At 37.9% G+C, this 25040-nt stretch overlaps 1 protein-coding gene across 15 annotated transcripts in view; it reads right to left on the bottom strand.

Annotated features, from left to right (window-relative positions):
• The window catches only part of ESR1 (estrogen receptor 1), a 458483-nt gene that overhangs the window by 258102 nt on the left and 175341 nt on the right, over positions 1-25040 (bottom strand). For 12 of the 15 annotated variants that reach the window (XM_073022349.1, XM_038000576.2, XM_008007598.3 and 9 more), the window contains one exon: positions 16069-16185. In XM_073022349.1, the coding sequence (XP_072878450.1) occupies positions 16069-16185 (117 nt within the window). The remainder of the gene's footprint in view (positions 1-16068; positions 16186-25040) is intronic. The other 3 variants (XM_073022347.1, XM_073022344.1, XM_073022346.1) reach the window with 1 other exon arrangement.

Genomic DNA, 25040 nt, shown 5'->3' on the forward strand with positions numbered 1-25040 from the left:
ACTTCAAACTATACTACAAGGCTACAGTAACCAAAACACCATGGTACTGGTACCAAAACAGAGATATAGACCAATGGAACAGAACAGAGTCCTCAGAAATAATACCACACATCTACAGCCATCTGATCTTTGACAAACCTGAGAGAAACAAGAAATGGGGAAAGGATTCCCTATTTAATAAATGGTGCTGGGAAAATTGGCTAGCCATAAGTAGAAAGCTGAAACTGGATCCTTTCCTTACTCCTTATATGAAAATTAATTCAAGATGGATTAGAGACTTAAATGTTAGACCTAATACCATAAAAACCCCAGAAGAAAACCTAGGTAGTACCATTCAGGACATAGGCATGGGCAAAGACTTCATGTCTAAAACACCAAAAGCAACGGCAGCAAAAGCCAAAATTGACAAATGGGATCTCATTAAACTAAAGAGCTTCTGCACAGCAAAAGAAACTACCATCAGAGTGAACAGGCAACCTACAGAATGGGAGAAAATTTTTGCAATCTACTCATCTGACAAAGGGCTAATATCCAGAACCTATAAAGAACTCAAACAAATTTACAAGAAAAAAACAAACAACCCCATCCAAAAGTGGGCAAAGGATATGAACAGACATTTCTCAAAAGAAGACATTCATACAGCCAACATACACATGAAAAAATGCTCATCATCACTGGCCATCAGAGAAATGCAAATCAAAACCACAATGAGATACCATCTCACACCAGTTAGAATGGCAATCATTAAAAAGTCAGGAAACAACAGGTGCTGGAGAGGATGTGGAGAAATAGGAACACTTTTACACTGTTGGTGGGATTGTAAACTAGTTCAACCATTATGGAAAACAGTATGGCGATTCCTCAAGGATCTAGAACTAGATATACCATACGACCCAGCCATCCCATTACTAGGTATATACCCAAAGGATTATAAATCATGCTGCTATAAAGACACATGCACACATATGTTTATTGCGGCACTATTCACAATAGCGAAGACTTGGAATCAACCCAAATGTCCATCAGTGACAGACTGGATTAAGAAAATGTGGCACATATGCACCATGGAATACTATGCAGCCATAAAAAAGGATGAGTTTGTGTCCTTTGTAGGGACATGGATGCAGCTAGAAACCATCATTCTTAGCAAACTATCACAAGAACAGAAAACCAAACACCGCATGTTCTCACTCATAGGTGGGAACTGAACAATGAGATCACCTGGACTCGGGAAGGGGAACATCACACACCAGGGCCTATCATGGGGAGGGGCGAGGGGGGAGGGATGGCATTAGGAGTTATACCTGATGTAAATGACGAGTTGATGGGTGCCGATGAGTTGAAGGGTGCAGCACACCAACATGGCACAAGTATACATATGTAACAAACCTGCACATTATGCACATGTACCCTAGAACTTAAAGTATAATAATAATAATAAATTAATTTTTAAAAAAAATTTCTCAAAGAAAAGGAAAAAAAAAAAAAACTAGAAAACCCGAAAGACTCCCCCAAAAAGCTCCTAGAACTGATTAATGAATTCAGCAGTGTTTCAGGATACAAAATTAATGTACACAAATCAGTAGCTCTGCTACACACCAATAGCAACCAAGGTACGAATCAAATCAAGAACTCATCCCCTTTTACAATAGCTGCAAAAAAAAAAAACCTAACCAAGAAGGTGAAGGACTTCTACAAAGAAAACTACAAAACACCTCTCAAAGACAGAAACCATAGATGACACAAACAAATGGAAACACATCTCATGCTCATGTATGAGTAGAATCAATATTATGAAAATGACTATACTGCCAAAAGCAATCTACAAATTCAGTGAAACTCCCATCAAAATACCACCATCATTCTTCACAGAACTAGAAAAAACAATCCTAAAATTCATATGGAACCAAAAAAGAGCCCGCATAGCCAAAGCAAGACTAAGCAAACAGAACAAATCTGGAGGCATCACATTACCTGATTTCAAACTATACTATAAGCCCATAGTCACCAAAACAGCATGCTACTGATATAAAAATAGGCACGTAGACCAAAGGAACAGAGTAGAGAACCCAGAAATAAACCCACTTACAGCCAACTGCTCTTTGCCAAAGCCAACAAAAACATAAAGCAGGGAAAGGACACCCTATTCAACAAATGGTACTGGGATAATTGCCAAACCACATGTAGGGGAATACAATTGGATCTTCATATCTTACTTTACACAAAAATCAACTCAAGATGGATCAAGGACTTAAATCTAAGACCTGAAACTATAAAATTTTAGAAGTTAATGTCAGAACAACCCTTCTAGCCACAGGCTTAGGCAAAGATTTTATTACCAAAAACCCAAAAGCAAATGCAACAAAAACAAAATTAAATAAGCGGGACTTAGTTAAATTAAAGAGCTTTTGCACAAAAGGAACAGCAACAGAGTAAACAGACAACCCACAGAGATGGAAAAAAATTTCATAATCTATACATCTAACAAAGGATTAATATCCAGAATCTACAAGGAACTCAAACAAATTAGCAAGAAAAAACCAAACAATTCCATCAAAAAGTGGGCCAAGGACATGAACAGACAATTCTCAAAAGAAGATATACAAATGACCAACAAATATATGAAAAAATGCTCAACATCACTAATGATCAGGGAAATGCAAATCAAAACCACAATGCGATACCACCTTACTCCCACAAAGTGGCCATTTTCAAAAAATCAAAAAATAATAGACGTTGGTGTGGATGTAGTGAAAAGTGAACATTTCTATTCTGCTGGTGGGAATGTAAACTAGTACAACTACTAAGGAAAACAATGTGGAGCCAACTTCTTGCTTGATCCCTCACTCCTAAGTCTCTCTCCTCTAATCTGTGAGAACACCAGGATAGGTTCAAAATTAAGAAAGTCACTTCTCTGCTTAAGATCCTTTATGGCTCCCATATCCCTCAGGGATCTCAAACTCCTGGTTTGACAGATAAAGACTTCTATGTTGGTACTGCAGCCCAGCCTCAGCTCCAGCTGCCTCCTTAACCACAGCTCACATGGCCAAATGAGCATTGAAATATGGCTGGTCCAAATTGAGATGTAAGTGTGAAACACCTGGAGGATGTGGAAGTCTTAGTGAAAAAAAAAAACCACGCATAATATATCAATAATTTTTAAATGTTGACTCCATATTGAAATACTATTTGGGGTATATTGGTTAAATGAAATATATCACAAAACTAAAAAAAAAAGTAATAATGATTAGTCTTGTAAAGCAAGCCTTTAAAAATACAATCACCTAAAATATAAAAAATATAAATTTTATATATAAAATATAAAAAATATAATCACCTAAATATAATTCTGTATGTTCCTCACCAATTTTTATTTGCTGAATCAAGCACAAACTAAACCAAGTATTATCTCCAGGCATAACCAGAACATTTCTTTACTTTTTTTGAGATGGAGTTTCACTCTGTTACCCAGGCTGGAGTGCAATGGTGCCATCTCAACTCACTATAATCTCCACCTCCTGGGTTCAAGTGATTCCCTTGCCTCAGCCTCCCGAGTAGCTGGGATTACAGGCGCCCGCTGCCATGCCTGGCTAATTTTTTTTTTTTTTTTGAGACGGAGTCTTGCTCTGTCGCCCAGTCTGGAGTGCAGTGGCGTGATCTCAGCTCACTGCAAGCTCCGCCTCTCAGGTTCATGCCATTCTCCTGCCTCAGCATCCCGAGTAGCTGGGACTACAGGTGCCCGTCACCATGCCCGGCTAATTTTTTAATATTTTTAGTAGAGATGGGGTTCACCGTGTTAGCCAGGCTGCTCTGGAACTTCTGACCTCAAATGATCCACCCAGCTCAGCCTCTCAAAGTGCTGGGATTACAGGCATGAGCCATCACGCCCAGCCAACGAGAACATTTCTTTATAAATGACTCCCTCTGCTCTTCATCTTAGGATACCTCTTAAGGCTGGCATATATTCATGTAATTTCCAAAAAGACTGGCCTCAGGTGTGTTGGTTTATACCTACTGGATAAGTTTTCAAGCAAACATAACCAGACTAGCCTATGCGATATTTAATCAGGAACTTTCCAAAATTCACTATCTTTTTTGGCCTCTTCCTTTCTCTTTCCACAAGGCAGAAACTAGAAAGTCTAACCAGCTCTTGGGATTCAAGTATGAGTCATGATTATTACATCTCTAACAGGAAAAAAAAAAAAAAAAAAAAAGCTTAGTTATCTTTTCAGAGTCCTGCCTCAACAAATTTGATTCTTGAATTTTTTCTTTTATGTTGCCGGAGATTCGTAGCAATATATGACCATCTTCTCATTTCACTATCATGAAAGCATCAGACTCATTTTTGTGACTCTCTCCATTCAGAAGAGATTCACTTTCCACAATGCCTAGTGAAGAGAATAACTTTGTCCATTCCTACCGGTTTTTACAGTTGCTAGCAGTTGTTCTAAATTGAGCTTGAAATGTAAATATGATAGCTGCAGCAGTTGCTTACAACCACCAATAGACACTTATGTATACTACCTTTAGCTTTGGATTCTAACCTTTCCATTATTAATCTGAACTTAGATCACAAAACATAAAATTTAAGATTTGAAAGATACTTTAGCTGGCATTTTTCAGAAGTAAAAACTGAGTGAAGAAAAATCATGTGATTTGCCCAAGGTTCCTAGGTAGTAGGTAGAGTCAAGTTTAATTGCATACTTGACCCTTAGCTGGGACTCCTATTTCACAAAATGATGTTTTTATATACCAGAATAGTCATTTTAAAACAAAATCAGACATTGAAAAATAGAATTATCTAAAAACAATGAAAACCTTGGCTGAAAGATAAAAATGCCCCTTTTAGATTATATTAAATATTAAATAATATTAGGTAATTAAATCTTAAGTAGGTCTTTTTAAAGTATCTGTGACACCATCCATAAAAATTTATTTTGGTACTTCTGTTGTGCAACTAAGCCGAATTCATTGATAGATGTTTTTGTTGAAGAGGAGTAAAAGCCTGTGCCCACCATAATATTTCCTAAGTCATAGTTTTGGTTTATGGGATATTAATATCTTACTTATGCATGTGTCTATCTCTGATGACACTCTTGTGTTACCAACAGGTCAGCCAGGCAGACGCGTAACAATGAAAGGAGCACTGAAGGAGACTTGACTTCCTGTCTGAGCAGTTAACTTAGCTTAGTGATTTGGACAAGAACAACTCAACTGAAAAACAAAAAGGTCCACTAGATGATCTCTAAAAGTTCGTTTCAGCTCTAAAAACTACTCATTAGCCTGATCGCAGCCATGGAAACAAACAAACAAAAAAGCATATGGAAGGTCCTGGGGACTTACAGAATTTTAAAGTAGCAATTCTTTCATGGAATTACTGCCCCCAAAGTTCTGCATTATATAGGTTCTATCTATGGAAAAAGTTCTTACATCATATCAAGAATCATTTATTTTTGCAAAAGAAAATTATAGAAACAAGATAAACCCTTTCTGAAATTTTTTCTTGGCCTTGAATCACCGCCAGCATTTCTTCTAACATTCAAGGTGAGCTGAGTCATTCCTGAAAAGGTACACAAAGTTGTACCTTTGGTCATTCCTGAAAAGGTACACAAAGATTCCTCATTTTTCTTCCAATAGAAATCAAAATGATCTCTTAATAAGCAATCAAATAAATTGAGTATTAAAAAATTAATCAAAGTTATGTTGTAAACAGTTGAACATAGCCTGGTATAACTATAAGATCTTTTATGTAAGCCTTATGGCAATCATGAAGCAAAATCCTGTAGCAAATATACAAAAGGCAAAAAGTAAGAATTCAAAGCATACCACTATAGGAAATCACCTAATCACAAAGGAAGACAGCAAGATAGGAAGAAAGAGATACAGTGAGTAAATGGATTTAAAAATACAACACCCTGTTATACGATGTCTAGAAGAGATTCAACGCATGGTTAAGAAAACACAGAGAATGAAGGTGAACGGACCAAAAAAGACATTCTATGCAAATAGAAGCCAAAGGAAAGCAGAGGCAGCTATATTTATATCGGATAAAATAGGCTTTAAGTCACAAACTATAAAATAAGACAAAGAAGGCCATTAAATAATGAAAAGAGGGTCAATTCATTAAGAGGATATAACAGTTGAACATATATATGCACCCAACATCGGAGCACCTAAATGAATGAAGCAAATATTAATTGATATGAAAGGGAAGATAGACTGTAATACAATAATATTGGGGAAACTCAATACCACACTTTCAGCAATGGACAGATTATTCAGACAGAAAATCAATAAAAATGAAAGTTCAAACTTAAACTATACTTTAGCACAGATGGGCTTAACAGATATATACAGAATATTTCATCCAACAACAATAGAACACACATTCTTTTCAAATACACATGGAACATTATCCATTGAGTGTTAGGTAAAACAGTATAGATCATGGCCGGGTGCGATGGTTCACATCTGTAATCCCAGGACTTTGGGAGGTGAAGGTGGGTGAATCATTTGAGGTCAGGAGTTCGAGACCAGCCTGACCAACTTGGTGAAACCCCGTCTCCACTAAAAAATACAAAAAGTTAGCCAGGCATGGTGATATGCTCCTGTATTCCCAGCTACTCAGGAGGCTGAGGCATGAGAATAGCTTGAACCCAGGAGGTGGAGGTTGCAATGAACCAAGATTGAGCCATGGCACTCCAGCCTGGGCAACACAGCAAGACTCTGTCCCAAAAAAATGAAAAAACAAAAAACAAAAAACAAAAAACAGTATAGCTCATATGTTAGGACACAAAATAAGTCTTAACAAATTTAAGAACATTGAAATCATGTCAAGTATTTTTTCCAACCATAAATAATATGAAACTATAAATCAACAAGAATAATTTTGGAAAATTCACAAATATGTGAAAATAAAACAACATACTCAGAACCAACAAGTGGGTCAAAGCAGAAATAAAAAGGAAAGTTGAAAAACATCTTGAAACAAATGAAAATGGACAAACAACATACCAAAATTTGTGGGATGCAGCAAGAGTACTTTCAAGAGGGAAGTTTATAGCAATAAATGTCTGCATCAAAGAAGAAGATCTCAAACAACCTAATGTTATACCTCAAATAACTAGAAAAATAAAAACAAAACCCCAAGTTAGTAGAAGGAAGAAAATAATAAAGATCAGAGGAAAAATAAATGAAATGGAGACTAGAAAAACAAAACAAAACAAAACAAAATCAATGAAACTATGAATTGGTTTTTTAAAAAGATAAACAAAATTGATTAACCTTTAACTAGACTAAGATAAAAAGTGAGAAGACACAAATAAACTGAATCTGAAATCAAAGAGGAGACATTACAACTGATAGCACAGAAATGCAAAAAAAAATTATAAGAGTACTAGGATGAATTACATACCAACAACTTGGATAACCTAGAATAAATGGATAAAGTCTCAGACACATAAACCTAGCAAGTCTGAATCATGAAGAAATAGAAAGTCTGACCAGACCAATAAGTAGAAAGAAGACTGAATCAGTAATAAAAAGTCCCCCATGGAAGAAAAGCCCAGGACCTAAAGGACTTTATTGCTGAACTCTGCCAAACATTTAAGGAACTAATACCAATCCTCAAACTCTTCCCAAAAATTGGAGAGGAGGAAATACTTCCAAACCTATTTTACAAGGCCAGCATTACTATGATACTAAAGCCAGACAAGAGTATTACAAGAAAATTAAATCTCAAGCCAATATCCTTGATGAATATAGATGCAAAAATCCACAACAAAATACTAGCAAAATTGATTGTCACAACACATAAAAGAATCATTCACCATGATCAAGTGGGATTTACCCAGGGATGCAACGATGGTTCAACATATGCAAATCTATAAATGTGGTACACACATTAACAGAATGAAGAACGAAAACCACATAGTCATCTCAATAGAGGGAAAAAAATGCAGTTGACACAATTCAAAATCCTTTCATACCAAAAACTCTCAACAAATTAAATATAGAAGGAATGTACCTCAACACAATAAAGATCATATATGACAAGCCTACAGCTAACATCATACTCAATGGTGAAAATTTGAAAAGTCTTCCCCTAAGATCAATAACAAGACAAGGATGCCCACTCTCACCACTTCTATTCAACATAGTACTGAGAGCTCCTGCCAGAGCAATTATGCAAGAAAAAAAATAAAGGCATGCCAATTGAAATAGAAGAAGTTAAATTACCCGTTTGCTGATGACATGATCTTACATATAGAAAGCCCCAAAGACTTCACACAAAAAACTGTTAGAACTAATAAACAAATTCAGTAAAGTTTCAGAGGAGAAAATCAACATACAGAAATCAGTAGTGTTTCTATACACTAACCACAAATTATCCAAAAAAAGAAATCCCATTTGTAATAGCTATAAAAATAAAACAAAATATTTGGGAATAAATTTAACCAAGGAAGTAAAAGAATTGTATACTGAAAGCTATAGACATCAATAAAAGAAACTGAAGAAGACACAAATAAATGGAAAGACATACCATGCATAGACTGGAAGAATTAATATTGTTGAAAATGTCCATATGACCCAAATCAATCTACAGATTCAATGCAATGCCTATCAAAATTGCAATGACATTTTTTACAGAAGTGGAAAAACAATCAAAAAATTTGTATGGAACCACAAAAAAACCCTGAATAACCAAAGCAATCTGGAGCAAGAAGAAGAAAGGTAAAGGCATAATACTACCGGACTCAAAATATACTACAAAGCTATAGTAATTAAAACAGCATGGCACTGACATAGAAACAGACATATTGACCAATGGAACAGAATAGAGAACCCAGAAATAAATTCTTTCATTTAGAGTCAATCAATTTTTGACAAAGTTGCTAAAAGCACACAATGGAAAAAGGATACTCTCTTTGATACATGTTTCTAGAGAAACTGGATATCTGCACACCGAAGAATGAAATTAGACACTTACCTCATTCCATATACAAAAATCAACTCAACCTGGATGAAAGACTTAAATGTTAGACCTGAAACTGTAAAAACTACTAGAAAAAAAAAAAAACATAAGAAGAACATGGTCATTACAGGGATCATTGTGCTGCCTACACTCATGCTTCCTCCAGCTGAACTGACAGTCACAGAGGCTGACCTGCCTTCATCCCTAGTAGGTAACAGAGGACCTTGATTTTCTTACCTAGAGGATGAAGGAGTTAGATTAGATCAGTGGCTTGCCAACTGTGTTCCTTGGAGCCCTAGGGTTCTAAGAAGGTTTCTCATGAACATCATACTGAATAAAGAGAGGGTATGCCAAATCAACTTTTATCTGTTTCATAGATGACTATCTGCTTCTGCTTGTGGAAATAAGAGCTTGATTGCTTTAAAATATTGTGAAACACTGGATTCATTAGTCTTTAAGGTCCACATGTGATTCGCTTACTCGATTCAGTATATTTCTTTGTTTGCAAATAAAAATTACAATATGGGGACTTTTGAATAAATATCTATGATATGAATTAATAAAATAATATTTTTAATATCATAAATATATAGATTGCTGCTTAAAACAACCAGTCTCTCTTTGGTAAAGAGCAGTTAGCTTTTCTTTAACATTTTTCTTAAATTCAATCCTAAATATGAGCACCCCAACCTACCTTTTGAGGAAACTTGGATTCACATGCAGCTACAAATCTTCCACAATTATTGGGCAATCCGAAGAAAGTAATTCACATCTACATTTTTAATTTATTAATTTGATTCTATCATCATATACATTAATAATTGGTTGTATACTCTTTTATTTTTATTTTTTTTTGAGATGGAGTCTCGCTCTGTCACTCAAGCTGGAATGCAGTGGCAACCTCTATCTCCTGGGTTCAAGCAGTTCTCCTGCCTCAGGCTCCCAAATAGCTGGGATTACAGGTGGGCGCCACTACACCCAGCTAATTTTTTATTCTTAGTAGAGACAAGGTTCTGCCATGTTGTTCAGGCTGGTCTCAAACTCCTGACCTCAGGTGATCCACTCGCCTCAGCCTCCCAAAATGCTGGGATTACAGGTGTGAGCCACCACAGGCAGCCAGTTGTTTACTTTTGATGAAGGATAGCCAATGTAGGATTAAAGAGGATTCCAATCACAGTCACCAGGCTGGAAGTTTATCCATCAATAAAGCAAATGACAATAACTCATGGTGATAAATATTAAATCCAAGCAACAAGAAAATATTTTATTTTCCGGTGTTTCATTGGGCTTCTGAATCATTCTGGACACATGTGTATTTCCCTATCTATATTAGTAGTATGTTATTTTCTCACTTTAAAATTATCCCATTAACTTTTGGATTTATTTGTTATTTTGGAATATTTCTAAAAATTACACTGAAACATTTGTTATTAAAATAAATAAAGACTAGTTGACAATTACTACTTTATCTCAAATTTCTTCTTAACGTGTTATAAGGAAACACAACCAGAATGGTCAGTGCAAGAGTCCTGCACATCAATTAATTTCCATGTCCCAGTTTCCTAATTGCACAATGAAAACCTTGCCTCAAACACACCTCTGAGTCTATGGTAAGAAAAAACCTTTCACAAATTTGTGTAAATCTCTGGCATCATAAAAAGATAAATAACACATCGCATTCTCCATTCAGCTATATTCAGCGTATGAGATCAGAAAACAAAAAAAAGCTTAGGTGTTTAAGCCAAGTTTTTATTCTCCACAAAGAAATTAGAAACTTTTATCTTGTGGAAGTGATGAGATTGCCATTCTCTTTCTTTCAGCTGAAAAAAAACCCAGCAGAGCTCGTATATGATGAAGTTTTTAACTAAGATAGTAATTATTTTAAGACAAAAAAAGATATGTGATAACTAACACTTGTGTGGCTCTTTAGATTTATATTTTCCCATGTTACGATTTGTCATCTTCACGACAAACTCAGTAAGTAAAATTTATTTATTTATTTATTTATTTATTTATTTATTTATTTATTTATTTTTGAGACAGAGTCTCGCTTTGTTGCCCAGGCTGGAGTGCAGTGGTGCAATCTTGGCTCACTGCAACCTCTGCCTCCCGGGTTCAAGTGATTCTCCTGCCTCATCCTCCTGAGTAGCTGGGATTATAGGTGCCTGCCATCACACCTGGCTAATTTTGTAGAGACGAGATTTCACTTTGTTGGCCAGGCTGGTCTTGAACTCCTGACCTCAGGTGATCCACCCACCTTGGCCTCCCAAAGTGCTGGGATTACAGGCATCAGCCACCATGCTTGGACAGTAGAATTTATTTCTCTCCATTTCATATTCGAAATCAGTGAAGCTCATAAAAGTAACTTTAACAAGGTTGCTCAGCAAGTTTGAGGAGGAGCCAGCATTTGAACAGATTTATCTTGGGAAGAGTTCCTCTTTCTACCAAACTCAGCAAGAAGGCCAAATTCCTGAGTAATAGTATATGTCTTGGATGTCAGATGTCTGAGTAATATTCTGAGTTGGACTAAACCTGGGAGTGGCTGGTTAAAGCTCTAGACTCCTATTCTGATTATTCAATATTTGAGCCATCTTGCAACCCTGTCTCCACTTGCTGTTGAGATTTTTATTTGCCACTTCCCACGCAAATGTTCTCTTTATACTGTGAGGACATTGAGGGAAGGGACTAGAATCTTATTCATATTTGCTTTATTCCCAAGGGTTTGCATATAAGAAGCCCTACACAAATAACTATTTAAATGAATTTAATCAATTCATTAATTAGTGCAAAAAAAGATACTTCTTGAACATCTACCTTATGACTGGTTTCATGTGAGATCAGTAAACGAGACACAGAGGCCCCCCTGCCATCATGGAGTTTATGAACCGTATATAAAGACAGACATTGAATGACTAATAATAAGGATGATGAGAGCTAAGAGAAGAGCTGTTTGCCATTAAAGCTAGAACATGAATTTTCCAGCATCTTCATTTTGAACTTCGAGCCTCAGGAACTGTCAGGGAACTGTGTAGGCCTTCCTGAAGAAGAGACATGTAATCTACAATCTAAAGTTCAAGGGGAAGGAGACAAATGAAGAGGAAAAAGCAATGCAGAGAAACCAGCACACGTACTAGGATAGAAAAGCACATTCCCGAAAGTGCAATTCAAATCCTGCCTCTTATCGAACTACCAAGATTCGAACCAAATCTAATAATGATGCTGGGATTTTCAGAGGCACTAAGTATTGTAACAGATTAAAATTGTTACTTTATGGAGATAAATCTTGCAGTCTTTTGAATCTTTACGACAGATCTTCAGTAAATTTTTTCAGCCTTGCTATAAAAGTAGGGAGTAGGTCTGTGGTTCTCTTTTAACTGAAACTAAACTTTTTATTTCATAGTTAGAGTTTCAGTATCCTAATTGGTAACCAGCCCAGTTAAAGTGGATTGTTGTGAACCCCAATGGTTGAAAACACGTTGTAAAGATTTATTCTGTCACAGCTGGTCTTTGCCATGTGACTGCACATTCTATAGTTAGTTATCATTGTACTTCCAGTTGTAAATTAAGTCTTTATTCAACGGGATTTTTCAAGTTGTTGTTATAGAAGATATCCTGTGGCCATGTGTGGTTATTCCATGTAGTAGAAAATACAATAAATTATATTGCTTTATGGCAAGCACTTTATACATATCATTAAAATAAGATGTTCTCACGGGCTATAATTTTATGAATTTAAAGCTTCACTTAAAACTAATGTACATATAAAAACTGCCAGAAAGATACATGTTTTCATTACAGGTAGAGAAATACTGAACAATCGCTGAGTAATCCCTATGGGATATTGCCACATATGTTGAAACCTTACCCCCTGGGCCTCAGAATGTGACTGTATTTGGATATTGTACCTTAAGTGAGGTAATTAAGATTCAATGAGGTCTTGTGTGTGGGGTCCTAATCCGATATGACTGGTGTCTTTGTAAGAAGAGGAAGAAGCTGTGGACGCACGGATAAAAGGCCGTGTGGGGACACAGAGAGAAGGCAGCCATCTGCAAGCCAAGGAGAGAGGCCTCAGGAAAAACCAAACCTGCCAACATCTTGGTTTCAGACTTCAGCCTCCAAAGCTGTGAGGCAATTGACTTCTGTTACTTAAGTCACCCAGTCTATGGTATTTTGGGAGGGCAGCCTGTTATGAACTGTGTCCCCACAAAACTTGTATGTTGAAGCCCTAGCCCCTGGTATGACTATTTGGAAATAGGGCCTTTTTGAAGGTAACTAAGGTTAAATGAGGTCATAAGGGTGGACCCCTAATCCAACAGGGCATATGAGAAGAGGAAGAGATGCCAAGAGTGCTTGGACACAGAGGAAAGGCCATGTGAGGACACAGGGAGAAGACAGCTAGCCACAAGCCTAGAAGAGAGGTCTCACAAGCCAGGCCTGGTGGCTCACGCCTGTAATCCCAGCACTTTGGGAGGCCAAGGTGGGCAGATCACCAGAGGTCAGGAGTTCAAGACCAGCCTGGCCAACATATAGTGAAACTCCATCTCTACAAAAAAATACAAAAATTAGTTGGGTATGGTGGCATGCACCTGTAGTCCCAGCTATTTGGGAAGCTGAGGCAGGAGAATCACCTGAACCTGGGAGGCAGAGGTTTCAGTGAGCCGAGATTGCACCACTGCACTCCATCCTGGCCAACAGAGCAAGACTCCGTCCCTCAAAAAAAAAAAAAAAAAAAAAAAAGAGGGGGCTCACTAGAAACCAAATATTCCAGCACTTTGATTTTGTATGTCCAGCTTCCAGAATTGGGAGAAAATTAATTTCCGTTGTTTAGGCCACCCAGCCTGTGGTATTTCATTATGGCAGCCCTAGAAAACTAATATGGATATATATATTTACAGTCATCAATATACATGTGCGAGTGTGTATGAATCTATCCACAGTCTGTCGTGTGCAGTCAAATTATCTAGATTTCTAGGTGAAAACAGTGGGGAGACTTTTATTATTCTTTGCATATTCGAATTTTTGTTAGATTAAAAATGAGAAGACATAATTTATATTCATGCAGCCAAACCATATCTGGATATTAATTACAATAAAAACAGAATTGGTTTTATGAAGTGGGGTCAATGCGTGGGTACCCTCACATTTTAAAAATTGTTTTGGACATATTCACAACTTGATTATTTCAGCTTTCCAGGAGAATGTATGTAAGAACCTGTACTTAACCTACCTATAATCGCCAAAGAAGAATATTAAACCTTGACTACAATGTTTCAAATTAAGCTTTTCTTATGCAGCTGTTATATTCCTGTCACTTATCAAGTTACCTTAAGAAGCATTTTGTGAGTTTAATTAAGCCTGACTAATTCTCCAACAGTACAAAGAAAGATGAATTCCTTAAATATTTAATCCATTTATGACTCAAGTGTCATTTTCTGAATGTACCTGTTAAATTCTTGGAATTAATTAGCCTTTGAATTAAAGCTGCTTTTTCAGATGTTCAAGATGTATAGTCAGTCACAGCTCACAGAATCTGCAAATTCAACATCGAATCTCTTCACCAGGAGAATTTATTCCAAATGCTGCATTCCAAACCTCAGCCTGTCCGGCTTGTTTATGAGCCCAGGACTAAGAAACCTGTCACTGTAAGCTTGTTAACCATCAAGCTTGCCTTCATCATAATCTCCATTCTTGGTCTTTCCTCTCCTTCCTCCTGCGTCCAAGTAAGAATGATTTAAAGGTTAGCTGCCCACTACTTGCAAAATCACTATTCCTTTTCATTGAAATTTTGTTCTCCTTAAATCACCCCAAGCTTCACCTCCTTCAGAAAAGAAATGGGCTTTTCCCTATTATAATCAGCAGGTAGCACCATCATCAGCCCTTCCCTCCCCTCAGTATCCTTCTGAAACACTAAATGAATCCATGGCTTTATTTATTTATTTATTTATTTATTTATTTATTTATTTATTTATTTATTGAGACAGAGTCTCACTCTATCATCCAGGCTGGAGTGCAGTGGCACCATCTTGGTTCACTGCAACCTCCATCTCCCAGGTTCAAGCGATTCTCCTGCCTCTGCCTCCGGAGTAGCTGGGCCTACTGGCGCTCGTCACCATACCCAGCTAATTTTTGTATTATCAGTAGAAATGGGGTTTCGCCATGTTGGCCAGGCTGGTCTCTAACTCCTGACCTCAGGTGATTTGCCCAACTCAGCCTTGTGACTTTATTTTAATTACACATTTTCTACGTGTTCTCTTCCACTACACTGAAGGCTATCGAAGACTAGAAGCAATATTCCTCAAGATGAGACTCCCAAGAATACAATGAGGTCGATCAGGCAACCACATTTATGGGGCTCCTAATATTCCCGGAACTGGGATTCAGTTTCCAGATTCCTGTATGAGAAAACTGGAGGACGGGATACATGAGAAGACAGAAAACCACACACACACACACACACACACACACACACAGCCACAAAGATACAAGCCCATAGTCACAAACCCTGCGTGCTTTGGTACTCGTTAGTGTAGTGCTGAGTAATCAACTATGCCAGCACCATGCTAGACACTGAGGTTAAGAAAATGGCTGGTTGACTCAGGTTCTAAAGGAGAAAACTGCCTTTTGATTGAAATTCACATTCCTTAAGGGATGATAAGAGACTAGAAGGCTATAAATTAGCTAGTTAGCTTTCACATTTACAAGTCTCAATTTGGGGAAAGTTTATCCTCAGATATCATTTTCTAGCATTTGCAATATAAACAGTAACTGAAAAATATTTCTGGAATAATTCACTAAGCACTCTTCATTTCCTTCCATCACCGCCTCCCACACACCTTTGATTTAAAATATAATTATTTACATTGAAAATCCAAACCACAAAATGCCATGTTAGAATTTCCAGTTCCAGACACTTCCACCTTTTTAAAATCAAATGGGTTATGAAAATACTTTTGTTGCAAAGAAAAATAAGAACAGAAAAAAAAAATTAAAAGAAAAAAATCACAAAATTCTCATGGTTGTATTCGAATGGGAAGAGCCAGCACTGGGCAGTGGCCAGGGCCGTCCCCAAGGGCCCCTGGGAGAGATGTACCTACCACCTTTCATCATTCCCACTTCGTAGCATTTGCGGAGCCGGCAGGCCTGGCAACTCTTCCTCCTGTTCTTATCAATGGTGCACTGGTTGGTGGCTGGACACATATAGTCGTTATGTCCTGTTAAAAGCAAGAGGACAGAATTAATATTATTTCAGGAAACTTAGCCAGTCAGAATCCACAGGGAAACCTTTGGGAGGCTGTTTCCCTATCAATTCCTCAGCCTTACTATGGGGCTCCTCAGCCTGTCTGCCTTTTTCTGTCCTTCTTGAAGTGCAAACAAAACCTCTCATGGGCCAGGCACGCTGGCTCAAGCCTGTAATCCCAGCACTTTGGGAGGCCGAGGTGGGTGGATCACGAGGTCAGGAGTTCGAGACCAGCCTGACCAACATGGTGAAACTCCCGTCTCTACAAAAAATACAAAAATTATACGGGTATGGTGGTGCGCGCCTATAATCCCAGCTACTCAGGAAGCTGGGGCAGGAGAATCGCTTGAACTCAGGAGGCAGAGGTTGCAGTGAGCCAAGATTGCGCCACTACACTCGAGCCTAGGCAACAGAATGAGACTCCTGTCTCAAAAAAAAAAAAAAAAAAAAAAAATCCTCTCGTGGACTTAATTTCTACAGCAGCCAATTCCTTCAGGAGTCCTTTGGGCAAGTCACCTTTAGTTCACACAGTCTGTATTTTGTAGCACCATATTTTATATGGTTATATTTTCTCAGCAGATAAGGTTTTTTGGGTTTGGTTTGGTTTGGTTTGGTTTGGTTTGGTTTGGTTTCATCAAGGCTGCTTACCAAAATCGTTGTCAGGGTAGAGATATTAGAAACAGAATTTTCAGAGAACGAGTTTCAAAGTAGCCCTTCTTAACATATAATTGAATTAAGTCGGTAGTCACATGCAGCACAGAATACCCAAATTCACGCCGGCTTGGTGGGCTGCGTGGTGACAAAGTTCAGTCCTTCAGTTCGTAAGTTAGTCCATCACTGACTGCCTGGAGAACTCTGAGCAAGCTACCTTACGTTTCTAAGTCTCTCTTTCCTCCTCACTAACCTAGAGACAATCATGGAATCCACCACATCCAAAGATTCTAAGAATTGAACGTGAGAATGCAGGTCAGGAGTTTACCATCATTCTCTGGATATGGAAAACACTCAAAAGATGTTTGTTGTTGTTACTGTTATTTTATGATTAACCTTCTTTGTTTTCTCTCTTGTTGATTGACTCTCTCTCCCTCAAATGCTCCTTACTCATTGGCTTTGATCACATGCAAGACTGTCCTGTAAAACAGTCACCCTTGCCCACATGCTCTCCAACTTCCATCTTCTATCTTGTCCCTCGTTCCTAGCTGAACTCAGAAATGTCTGCACATGAAATCTCCTTTTCTTCACCTCTCTTGCGGGGCTCAACCCACGCCAATCTGTTTTCCACCTTAGTTGCCCCAAAAAAGCAACTTCCCTAAGATTATCAATGAATCCTGTTGCCAAATTTTACAGATATTTTTCAGTCCACATCCTACATAACCTATCTGAAGCAGCCTACAATGTTGATACCTCCCCTTCCCCCTTGAAAGAGGCTTTTTCCCTAGGCTTCCATAATCCCAAACACCCCAGTTGCTTCTGCCTCTCAGGCTGCAGCCTCCGGGTCTTGTCTACAGATTCAATTTCCTCCACCCACCATTAAGCCAGAGCTGCTCAGGGCTCAGTCTTAGGTCTTCTTCTTATCTTACTACTCCATATTCTCCCACAAGAGAATCTAGTGCATGTCCATGGCTTCCATCATCACCAAATGCAGATCACTCAGAATGTACGCTTCCAACCCAACCCTCTTCTCTGAGCTCCTGGTATATATATCCAGCTGCCCACAGGAAGTTTCTGCTCTAAGATTTAGAAGTCACCTCCATCACTTTATCCCTCAAAAGAAATCTGATTTATAGGGAGCAGAATATTAAAATTCACAAACTAATAAATATTGGCATGTTTTTATAAAGTCTGTTTGCATAAGTGTAAATTCTTACATATCTTGGGGAAATGTCCTGAATTTAGACTAAGGAAGTTATGTCTACTATGGTAAAACATGTTTCTCATTCTCCCACCCCAAATTTGAATATATATTTCACACTCTAATTCAGATTCTCTGCTTAAGTCTCTATTTTTTCCATTTACTAAGGGCAAGATGCAACATGCAGTGAAATGTTTTAACTACAGAGCTCTTTGTTCTTTATTCAACTAAAGGGTCAGGCCCAATTAGAAGAGGGTGGAGTGAGGACTTGACCAGAAATGCTGCTCTCATAAAACTTGGCTTTCCATCTTTAAATATACATTATAAAAGTCACTGTATAAACGGGCTTCAGATCAAATTAACATTTGCACTCTTCTACTGCATAACATAAACCAGCAAACTAGTCAGCAGAGTTATAAACCGTAACTTCAGTAAAAGACCACACACTGACTCAGATATCCAGACATCGTTATTATTTTTAGAATTGTCCTTATTAATAGGGTCAAACTGAAGAAGTAATAGAACCAGAAACAAAACTTATCTGTGCAGATGCTAACTGCAAGCAAAAAGAGTATTCTTCTGATACCCTAAAGAAACTTTCAGTGTTTAGTCTCCTGTGGTATTTATGCAGTATATGCTGATATATTTCAGTTTTTTTAAAAAATGAGTATATGGCCAGGTGTGGCAGCTCATGTCTATAATTCCAGTACTTCAGGAAGCTGAGGTGGGAGGACAGCTTGAGACCAAGAGTTTTAGACCAGCTTGGGCAACATAACAATATCTTGTCTCTACAAAAAAAAAAAAAAAATTAAGTTAAATATTAGCCTGGCATGATGGCACATGCCTGTAGTCCTAGCTACTCGGGAGGCTGAGACAGGAGATCGCTTGAGCCCAGGAAGTCAAGGCTGCAGTGAGCTGTGATTGCACCACTACACTCCAGCATAGACAACAGAGCGAGACCCTATCTCTCAAAAAAAAAAAAAAAAAAGAATAAAATAAAACATAAATTAGTATACATTAAGTTTCGGAGGAAAATAGTCAATAACCATTCAAGCCAAATATTACTTTGACTCACTATTTCCCCAGAGCCAGTTACTTTGTAAGCCAGAAGAAGATAGGAGAACTGAATTGGGTCAGAGGCCAGTTGGCTGAGTCTCATGTTTGGATTGGCCATCCACTGTAGATAGGTTTCTTTGTAGAACCAAGTGAAATTCCTGAACTAACATGTTTAATGCATAAAATATACTAGATTTTTACAATTGAATTCATCTCTTAACAAAAATGAAAATAGACGTACAACAGAATCATGTTCATACTGCAAACCTTTTGTGACAAAGCTAGAATTGATAAACTGGCAAAAAGAAAAATTTAATAAATACATATTTGATATATGCAATTAAAACAAATTCTTCTGAAACAAACACCATTAACAACTATTTCTAAGTCTTCAGCTCATGTCAGAAGAAGAAAAACAACAAAGTAGTTTTTTTTCTTTTCTTTAACAAGTGTAACTTGGTCAATATGTATTATTAAAGCAATTGATTTAAGTTACATTAAGAAGAAATTCTTTTTAAACTTTATTATCTGGTCTTCTCAAGATAATGCATGAGAAAATCTTACTGAAGTAGAGTTGATTTTCTAAAAAACAACTCACACCAATTGTCTTAGTGAAACATAGCAGTGTGGTTTTTTTTAACTGAAAACACAGGACCTGATGTACGTGACCAGATTGGCCCCAAAGTCCTTCTGTGCAGGCCCAGATGAACCAAACCCAAAGGGCCAAAGCCATGATGTGATGTTCAGGTGAAGGTTTGGAAAAATAATCAGCACTATTTTCTTGCCTGCCAAAAGATAAAAATAAAAAGCCTCTGGAGGAATCTAAGGTTTGACTGGTAGGAAGTGGAGGTGACAGGTGGTGAATGAGATGGAACCAGAAAGACAGGAAGCAAGGAGAGAAAATGCCTCTCAGTAGGAATCACCAGGCCCACCCCAGCCCCTGCAGCAACAGAAGGACCTACATTCAGCTTTTCCCCAAGCTTCCCTTTTTCATTTTCTTTTTTCTTCTCTTTTTATTTTCCCTCCTTTGGTAGCAGCTGGTTTAGCTTTGTTGTCATTACACAGAAAGTCTATATTTGTTAGTTATGAAAATAAATAATGGCCCATACATATGCAGAGATTCAAAAGGAATATGAAGACAGGCCAAGCAGTTGCCTGAGAGAAAGCCTATATAATATTGCAGGTCTCTCTTTTTTCACCACTATTCCCTCAGTATTTTCTGGCAGTCACTTCAGACCAAATCTCTTTCCTGAGCTTCTGAATGTCCACCTGCCCCCGTCCATCAAGACTTGACTCTCTCACACTCGTCAAGATGGATGTGCCCCAGACAGAACCGACGACTCTCTTCTTTCCTCGCCAGTGTGTTCCTACTCACTTCCCAGCTGAACCAAGAAATGTCTGCACCTGAAGCCTGAAACATGGGCATTATTCTAGATTCAACCTTCTTCCTCACTTGACCCTCCCTCCCCACCTCCCACCACAGGCACACAGATCAAAACAAATATTTTCTGGTGATTTTTCAAAGCAAAACCAATTTTGCCTCGGGCACCACCATAGTCCCTACCTTCTCCAGCCCAGATGGTTACCACAGCCCACTGTGGGACCCTCTGCCTTCAGCCTTCCCCCACCAATCCTTCCCCACAGTGTGGCCACAGCGATTTTCCTAAAATCATATGCCATCCGGCCACTATCCTGCCTCAATGTCCTGAGGCTCCTCCAAGCTCTAAAAATGAAATCTAAATGCAATGCCTTCACACAGTTTGCAAAGCTCTTAATGTTTTTCCTTGCCTTCTCTCCCCCACTCTAACTCCCATCCAAGTTCCAGCCATGTCTTTCTGTTGACACATGCCATGCTTCTCACCCCCAGGACTTTGCACATGCTCTTCTTCCTCGTGGAAACACACGTTTCCTCCTCTTAGCCCAGCTGACTCCTACTCATCTTCTAGGTGTGCCGGTCAAGATATCAATTCCTCTGTGCAATCTTATCTGCCCTTCCAGCCATGCTTAGTTTGTGTCTTATCATAGGACTTACTATGTTGGGTTTTAACTGCTTGTCTCAATGCCCAGGTCAGTCTAGGCACGGCAAGGGATGGACCATATCTGTCTCATTTATTGCTATTGATCCTCAGCCCAGTGCATCAAGTATCCAATATCTGAACAAAACTGAGATGCTAAAGCTCCCCTTACCCCCAACTTCATCTGTGGAGCACGGGCCTCTTGAGAGGAATGATTGGGGTTCTATAAAGGAAGTAATGAGTGGGAAGGTGAGGACCCTGAACAATATGATGGCCATTCTACCTCAGGACCCCAAAACTCAAATCCATAAGAACAAGGCTTTGTTCTAAGCAGGGGCAGTCTGCTCTTCAGCACTGGGTGGTGGCGGGGCGGGGGGCGCGGCAGACATGAACATAAAACAGATATTCATAGATGAAGAGGGCCAGGAAGGGATCCATGAAGCCATGCATTGCCCATGAATTATCCTACTCTTTCCATTTTGAGGCCTTGCCGCTTTCCTAATATGAGTGTATTTCATGATTGCCCCAAAGAAAAATCAATATATTCTAATTATTCCAAAGCTTGTTCTATATAGAAATGATTTTCTGAATTAAAATGCTATTTCCCCCCCTATAATATGTTGGTTATGTAGACATTTTAATATGGTTCATTTTACTAATAATGATTTGTTTTCATAGTGTGTTTTAACTTTTTAAAATTTCTATTCCAAGATTTTACTAAACTCTACAAGATTAGCAGTTTCCTTGAATCATCTCCCCATTCACCATCATCACCAGGAAACGCTTTAGCTTTAAATAAAGTAGGTCTATGGTATTATTTTCCTAGAAATAAAAATCCTTATAAATGAATTATTAACAAGACTGAAGGAAAAGCATATCTTAATCAAAGGGTTTCTTACATATAAACTACATAAACTGTCCTGTAACTGACTCATTTTATGAGAAGCTGAAGTTCAGAGTACTCTTCTCCTGGCTCAACAATTGAATAAGATACTAAAAGTATTTGTTTCCATCATAGCCTACAAATTTGAAGATCCATTGTCCCAATAAGGCAATTCTATGCCATAAGTATGTGGTGTAGTTATTTTTCCTTTATCATAACTTCCTAACTTTATGGAGTCAGAAATCATACTTGAATGGTCCTTTCCCACTATTTCCATCTTGAATTGATGCATTTCAAAGCGCTCCACAAACTTACAACACATCTAGGGATTTAATTTGTGACTAGAAAACTTCAAAACACAACACATCTATTCTTGCTTTATGATTTTTTAAATAAGTGCATTTCCTAAAGAGATACACAGTACTCTGAAAAAAAAAATTAAAGTCAAGGAGACTTTCATAAGGTTAGATTAAAAGTCAAGTTATGTAAACTGGGAAAACGTGTTGTCTCATTAAGGAATAAACACTTAGCATTTCTTATCAACATATAATAGCATTTAGCTAACTGTTTCTATTTTAAGGCTCAGAAATGAAAATGAATTCTAAATGAAAAATGAACTCTCCAATGTTTAAGCACTCACACATCAAATAAGAGCCAATTTTAGCTAATCCTTTCAACAAGCCTCATTGGAGGAGTCCAACAAAATAATATTTTATTTTCAAAGTCCTATTTTTTATACCCAATTGCCCCATAAATTTAGCTAACATATGTAAAGCTTGGCTACCTTTACAGTCTCCTTATTAAAGGCACTCATCAAATATTTACATAAAATTAATGATGATTTATCACATTTTGAAGCATCCAGGAAGTATAAATAGTTTAAGCTGACAAATAAGATGTCAAAATCTGAATTCCTTTCTACTTCTAAGCATCAATATGTTTTCATAGAGTGTTAAATACAGCTTTAAATCTGATGTGAAATCACAAGTTTCTATACATATTTGGCCAAAGGAAAACCTATGATATTTTAGTTTTATCAGTGAAAGACTATATTATCCTTTCAGTGTTGAGGTACAGAGAACATAGTTTTGAGCTGTAACATTTGGGAAAATAGTAACAATCTGCACATGAATTTTCAAAGCACTGTTATATAAACCAGCAACTGCCCAGGCCTGAGTAGGCACTTGTAAGAGCTGTTCCTGCTCTGGCTTGTTCATTTCACACTTGTGCTCACTTCCTATCCGGGGGTAATTCCATAGGCTTGTCTGGCCAAACATTCTCTCTACCAAGGAAACAAGTCTTCTAGGTACTGAACATCACATGCCAGGAAGTGTGTTATACATTGATTATTTCATTTAACCCCCTAGCAACTTTATGAGGGAGGAATTATATTAATCCTATTGTACAGATGCAAAATTATAATCGAAGTTTAAAAGCCTGATCCAAGCCAGACAGCAAGCAGGTGGCAAGTGGGTTTTGAACCAAGGTCGCCTTTCATTCCAGAAGCTGAACTCTTACGCATTCTAACAACCTTCATATATGGAAAACCCAGCTTCTCCAAAGGGCAAGCTCTTCACTCAAGAATAGTATCTGCTTTCCAGATTGCAATCATGCAAGGAATCTCTGCAACTGCCTGATCACCAAGCGTTCTGCTTCCTAGGAAGCTCATGTATAAGAAAGAAAAAGTGAGGAATTGACACAGCCAACCCAATGTTACTGTCTTCTATTTAACATATCTACGAGACAAATACTTACTAAGACCACGCTAATATTAAAATATTTGGGCAATACGCTTTGACTTAATATGACAAGGATGAAATGCACAGTCCAACTCCCCAGCCACGATGATACAGAGAAACAGAAGTCTTGTCCTGCCTTACACTCTGAGAAAGATATTGACTTCCTGCAGTACCTAGTATCTGTATCTACCCCAACCCTTGACTCTTGAGTGATACTTTGTCTTGGTAGGGCCACCCACATTATCTACTGTAACCAAAGCAAAGAGGGGTTATGGGAATCGCAGCATAGAATTAGAAAACAGGTTCAAACAATGATATCGTTGGAACTCACTAGCAAAAAGGAAAGGAAGACTGGCAAGGAATTTGTTATAGAAAGAAGAATTCAAAATGTTTTTACATGAAAGTGGGAATGTATGATTGTCATAAAACATGAAGGAGTAAAAGTATTCACAGTTATGCCAAGGAAAAAAAAAATCATACCAAAACACCTACTAATCATCTTTGAGTAGTAAAATAGAAGAGGCAGAAAGAAGACGTGAAGAAGTTTTCAACAGCTTTGCCAAATAGTTACGGCTAAAGGGAGGAGGAGGAGAAAGTCAAATATCCTAATAGTTTGTGCCAGGATGTTTTGAAAACTGTTCATACCATTAATCAAAAAAAAAAGATCTGAATTGGGACAGAGGTGGCAATAAGTCGTATGGAACAATTTAAAACCTATTGATACGAGATTTCCATCATAAACTCAAAGCAACCGCCCAGCAGGCTATTGCAAATACAGTTCTGAAGCTTGGAAGTTGTGTCAAAATGAAGTGGGAGACCACGTTCCACTTGCAACAAGTGGAAGCAATACCACCTCCAACAATTCCGCTTTGGGGTGTAGATCCAAAATAATTGAAAACAGAAACTCAGATAGATATTTTTATACCCATGTTCACAGCAACATTACCCAGTATACCCACAAGGTGGAAATCATCCAAATGTCCATTGACAGACAAATGGATAAACAAAGTGTGGTCTGTCCATACAGTGGACGATTATTCAGCCTTAAAAAGGAAGGGAACTCTGACACATGCTACAACATGAATGAATCAGGAAGACACTATGCTAAGTGAAATAAGCCAGACACAAAAGGACAAATATCACCTAGGCACACTTATATGACACACCTAGAATAGTTAAACTCACAGAGACAGAAAGTAGAAGAAGGGTTACCAGGAGGTGTGGGGAACGGGAACTTGGAGTCATTGTTTAATGAGCATAGGTCTGGCTGGGCACAGTGGCTCA

Source organism: Chlorocebus sabaeus, chromosome 13 (genome assembly GCF_047675955.1).
Source record: "Chlorocebus sabaeus isolate Y175 chromosome 13, mChlSab1.0.hap1, whole genome shotgun sequence".
Classification (NCBI taxonomy): domain Eukaryota; kingdom Metazoa; phylum Chordata; class Mammalia; order Primates; family Cercopithecidae; genus Chlorocebus; species Chlorocebus sabaeus.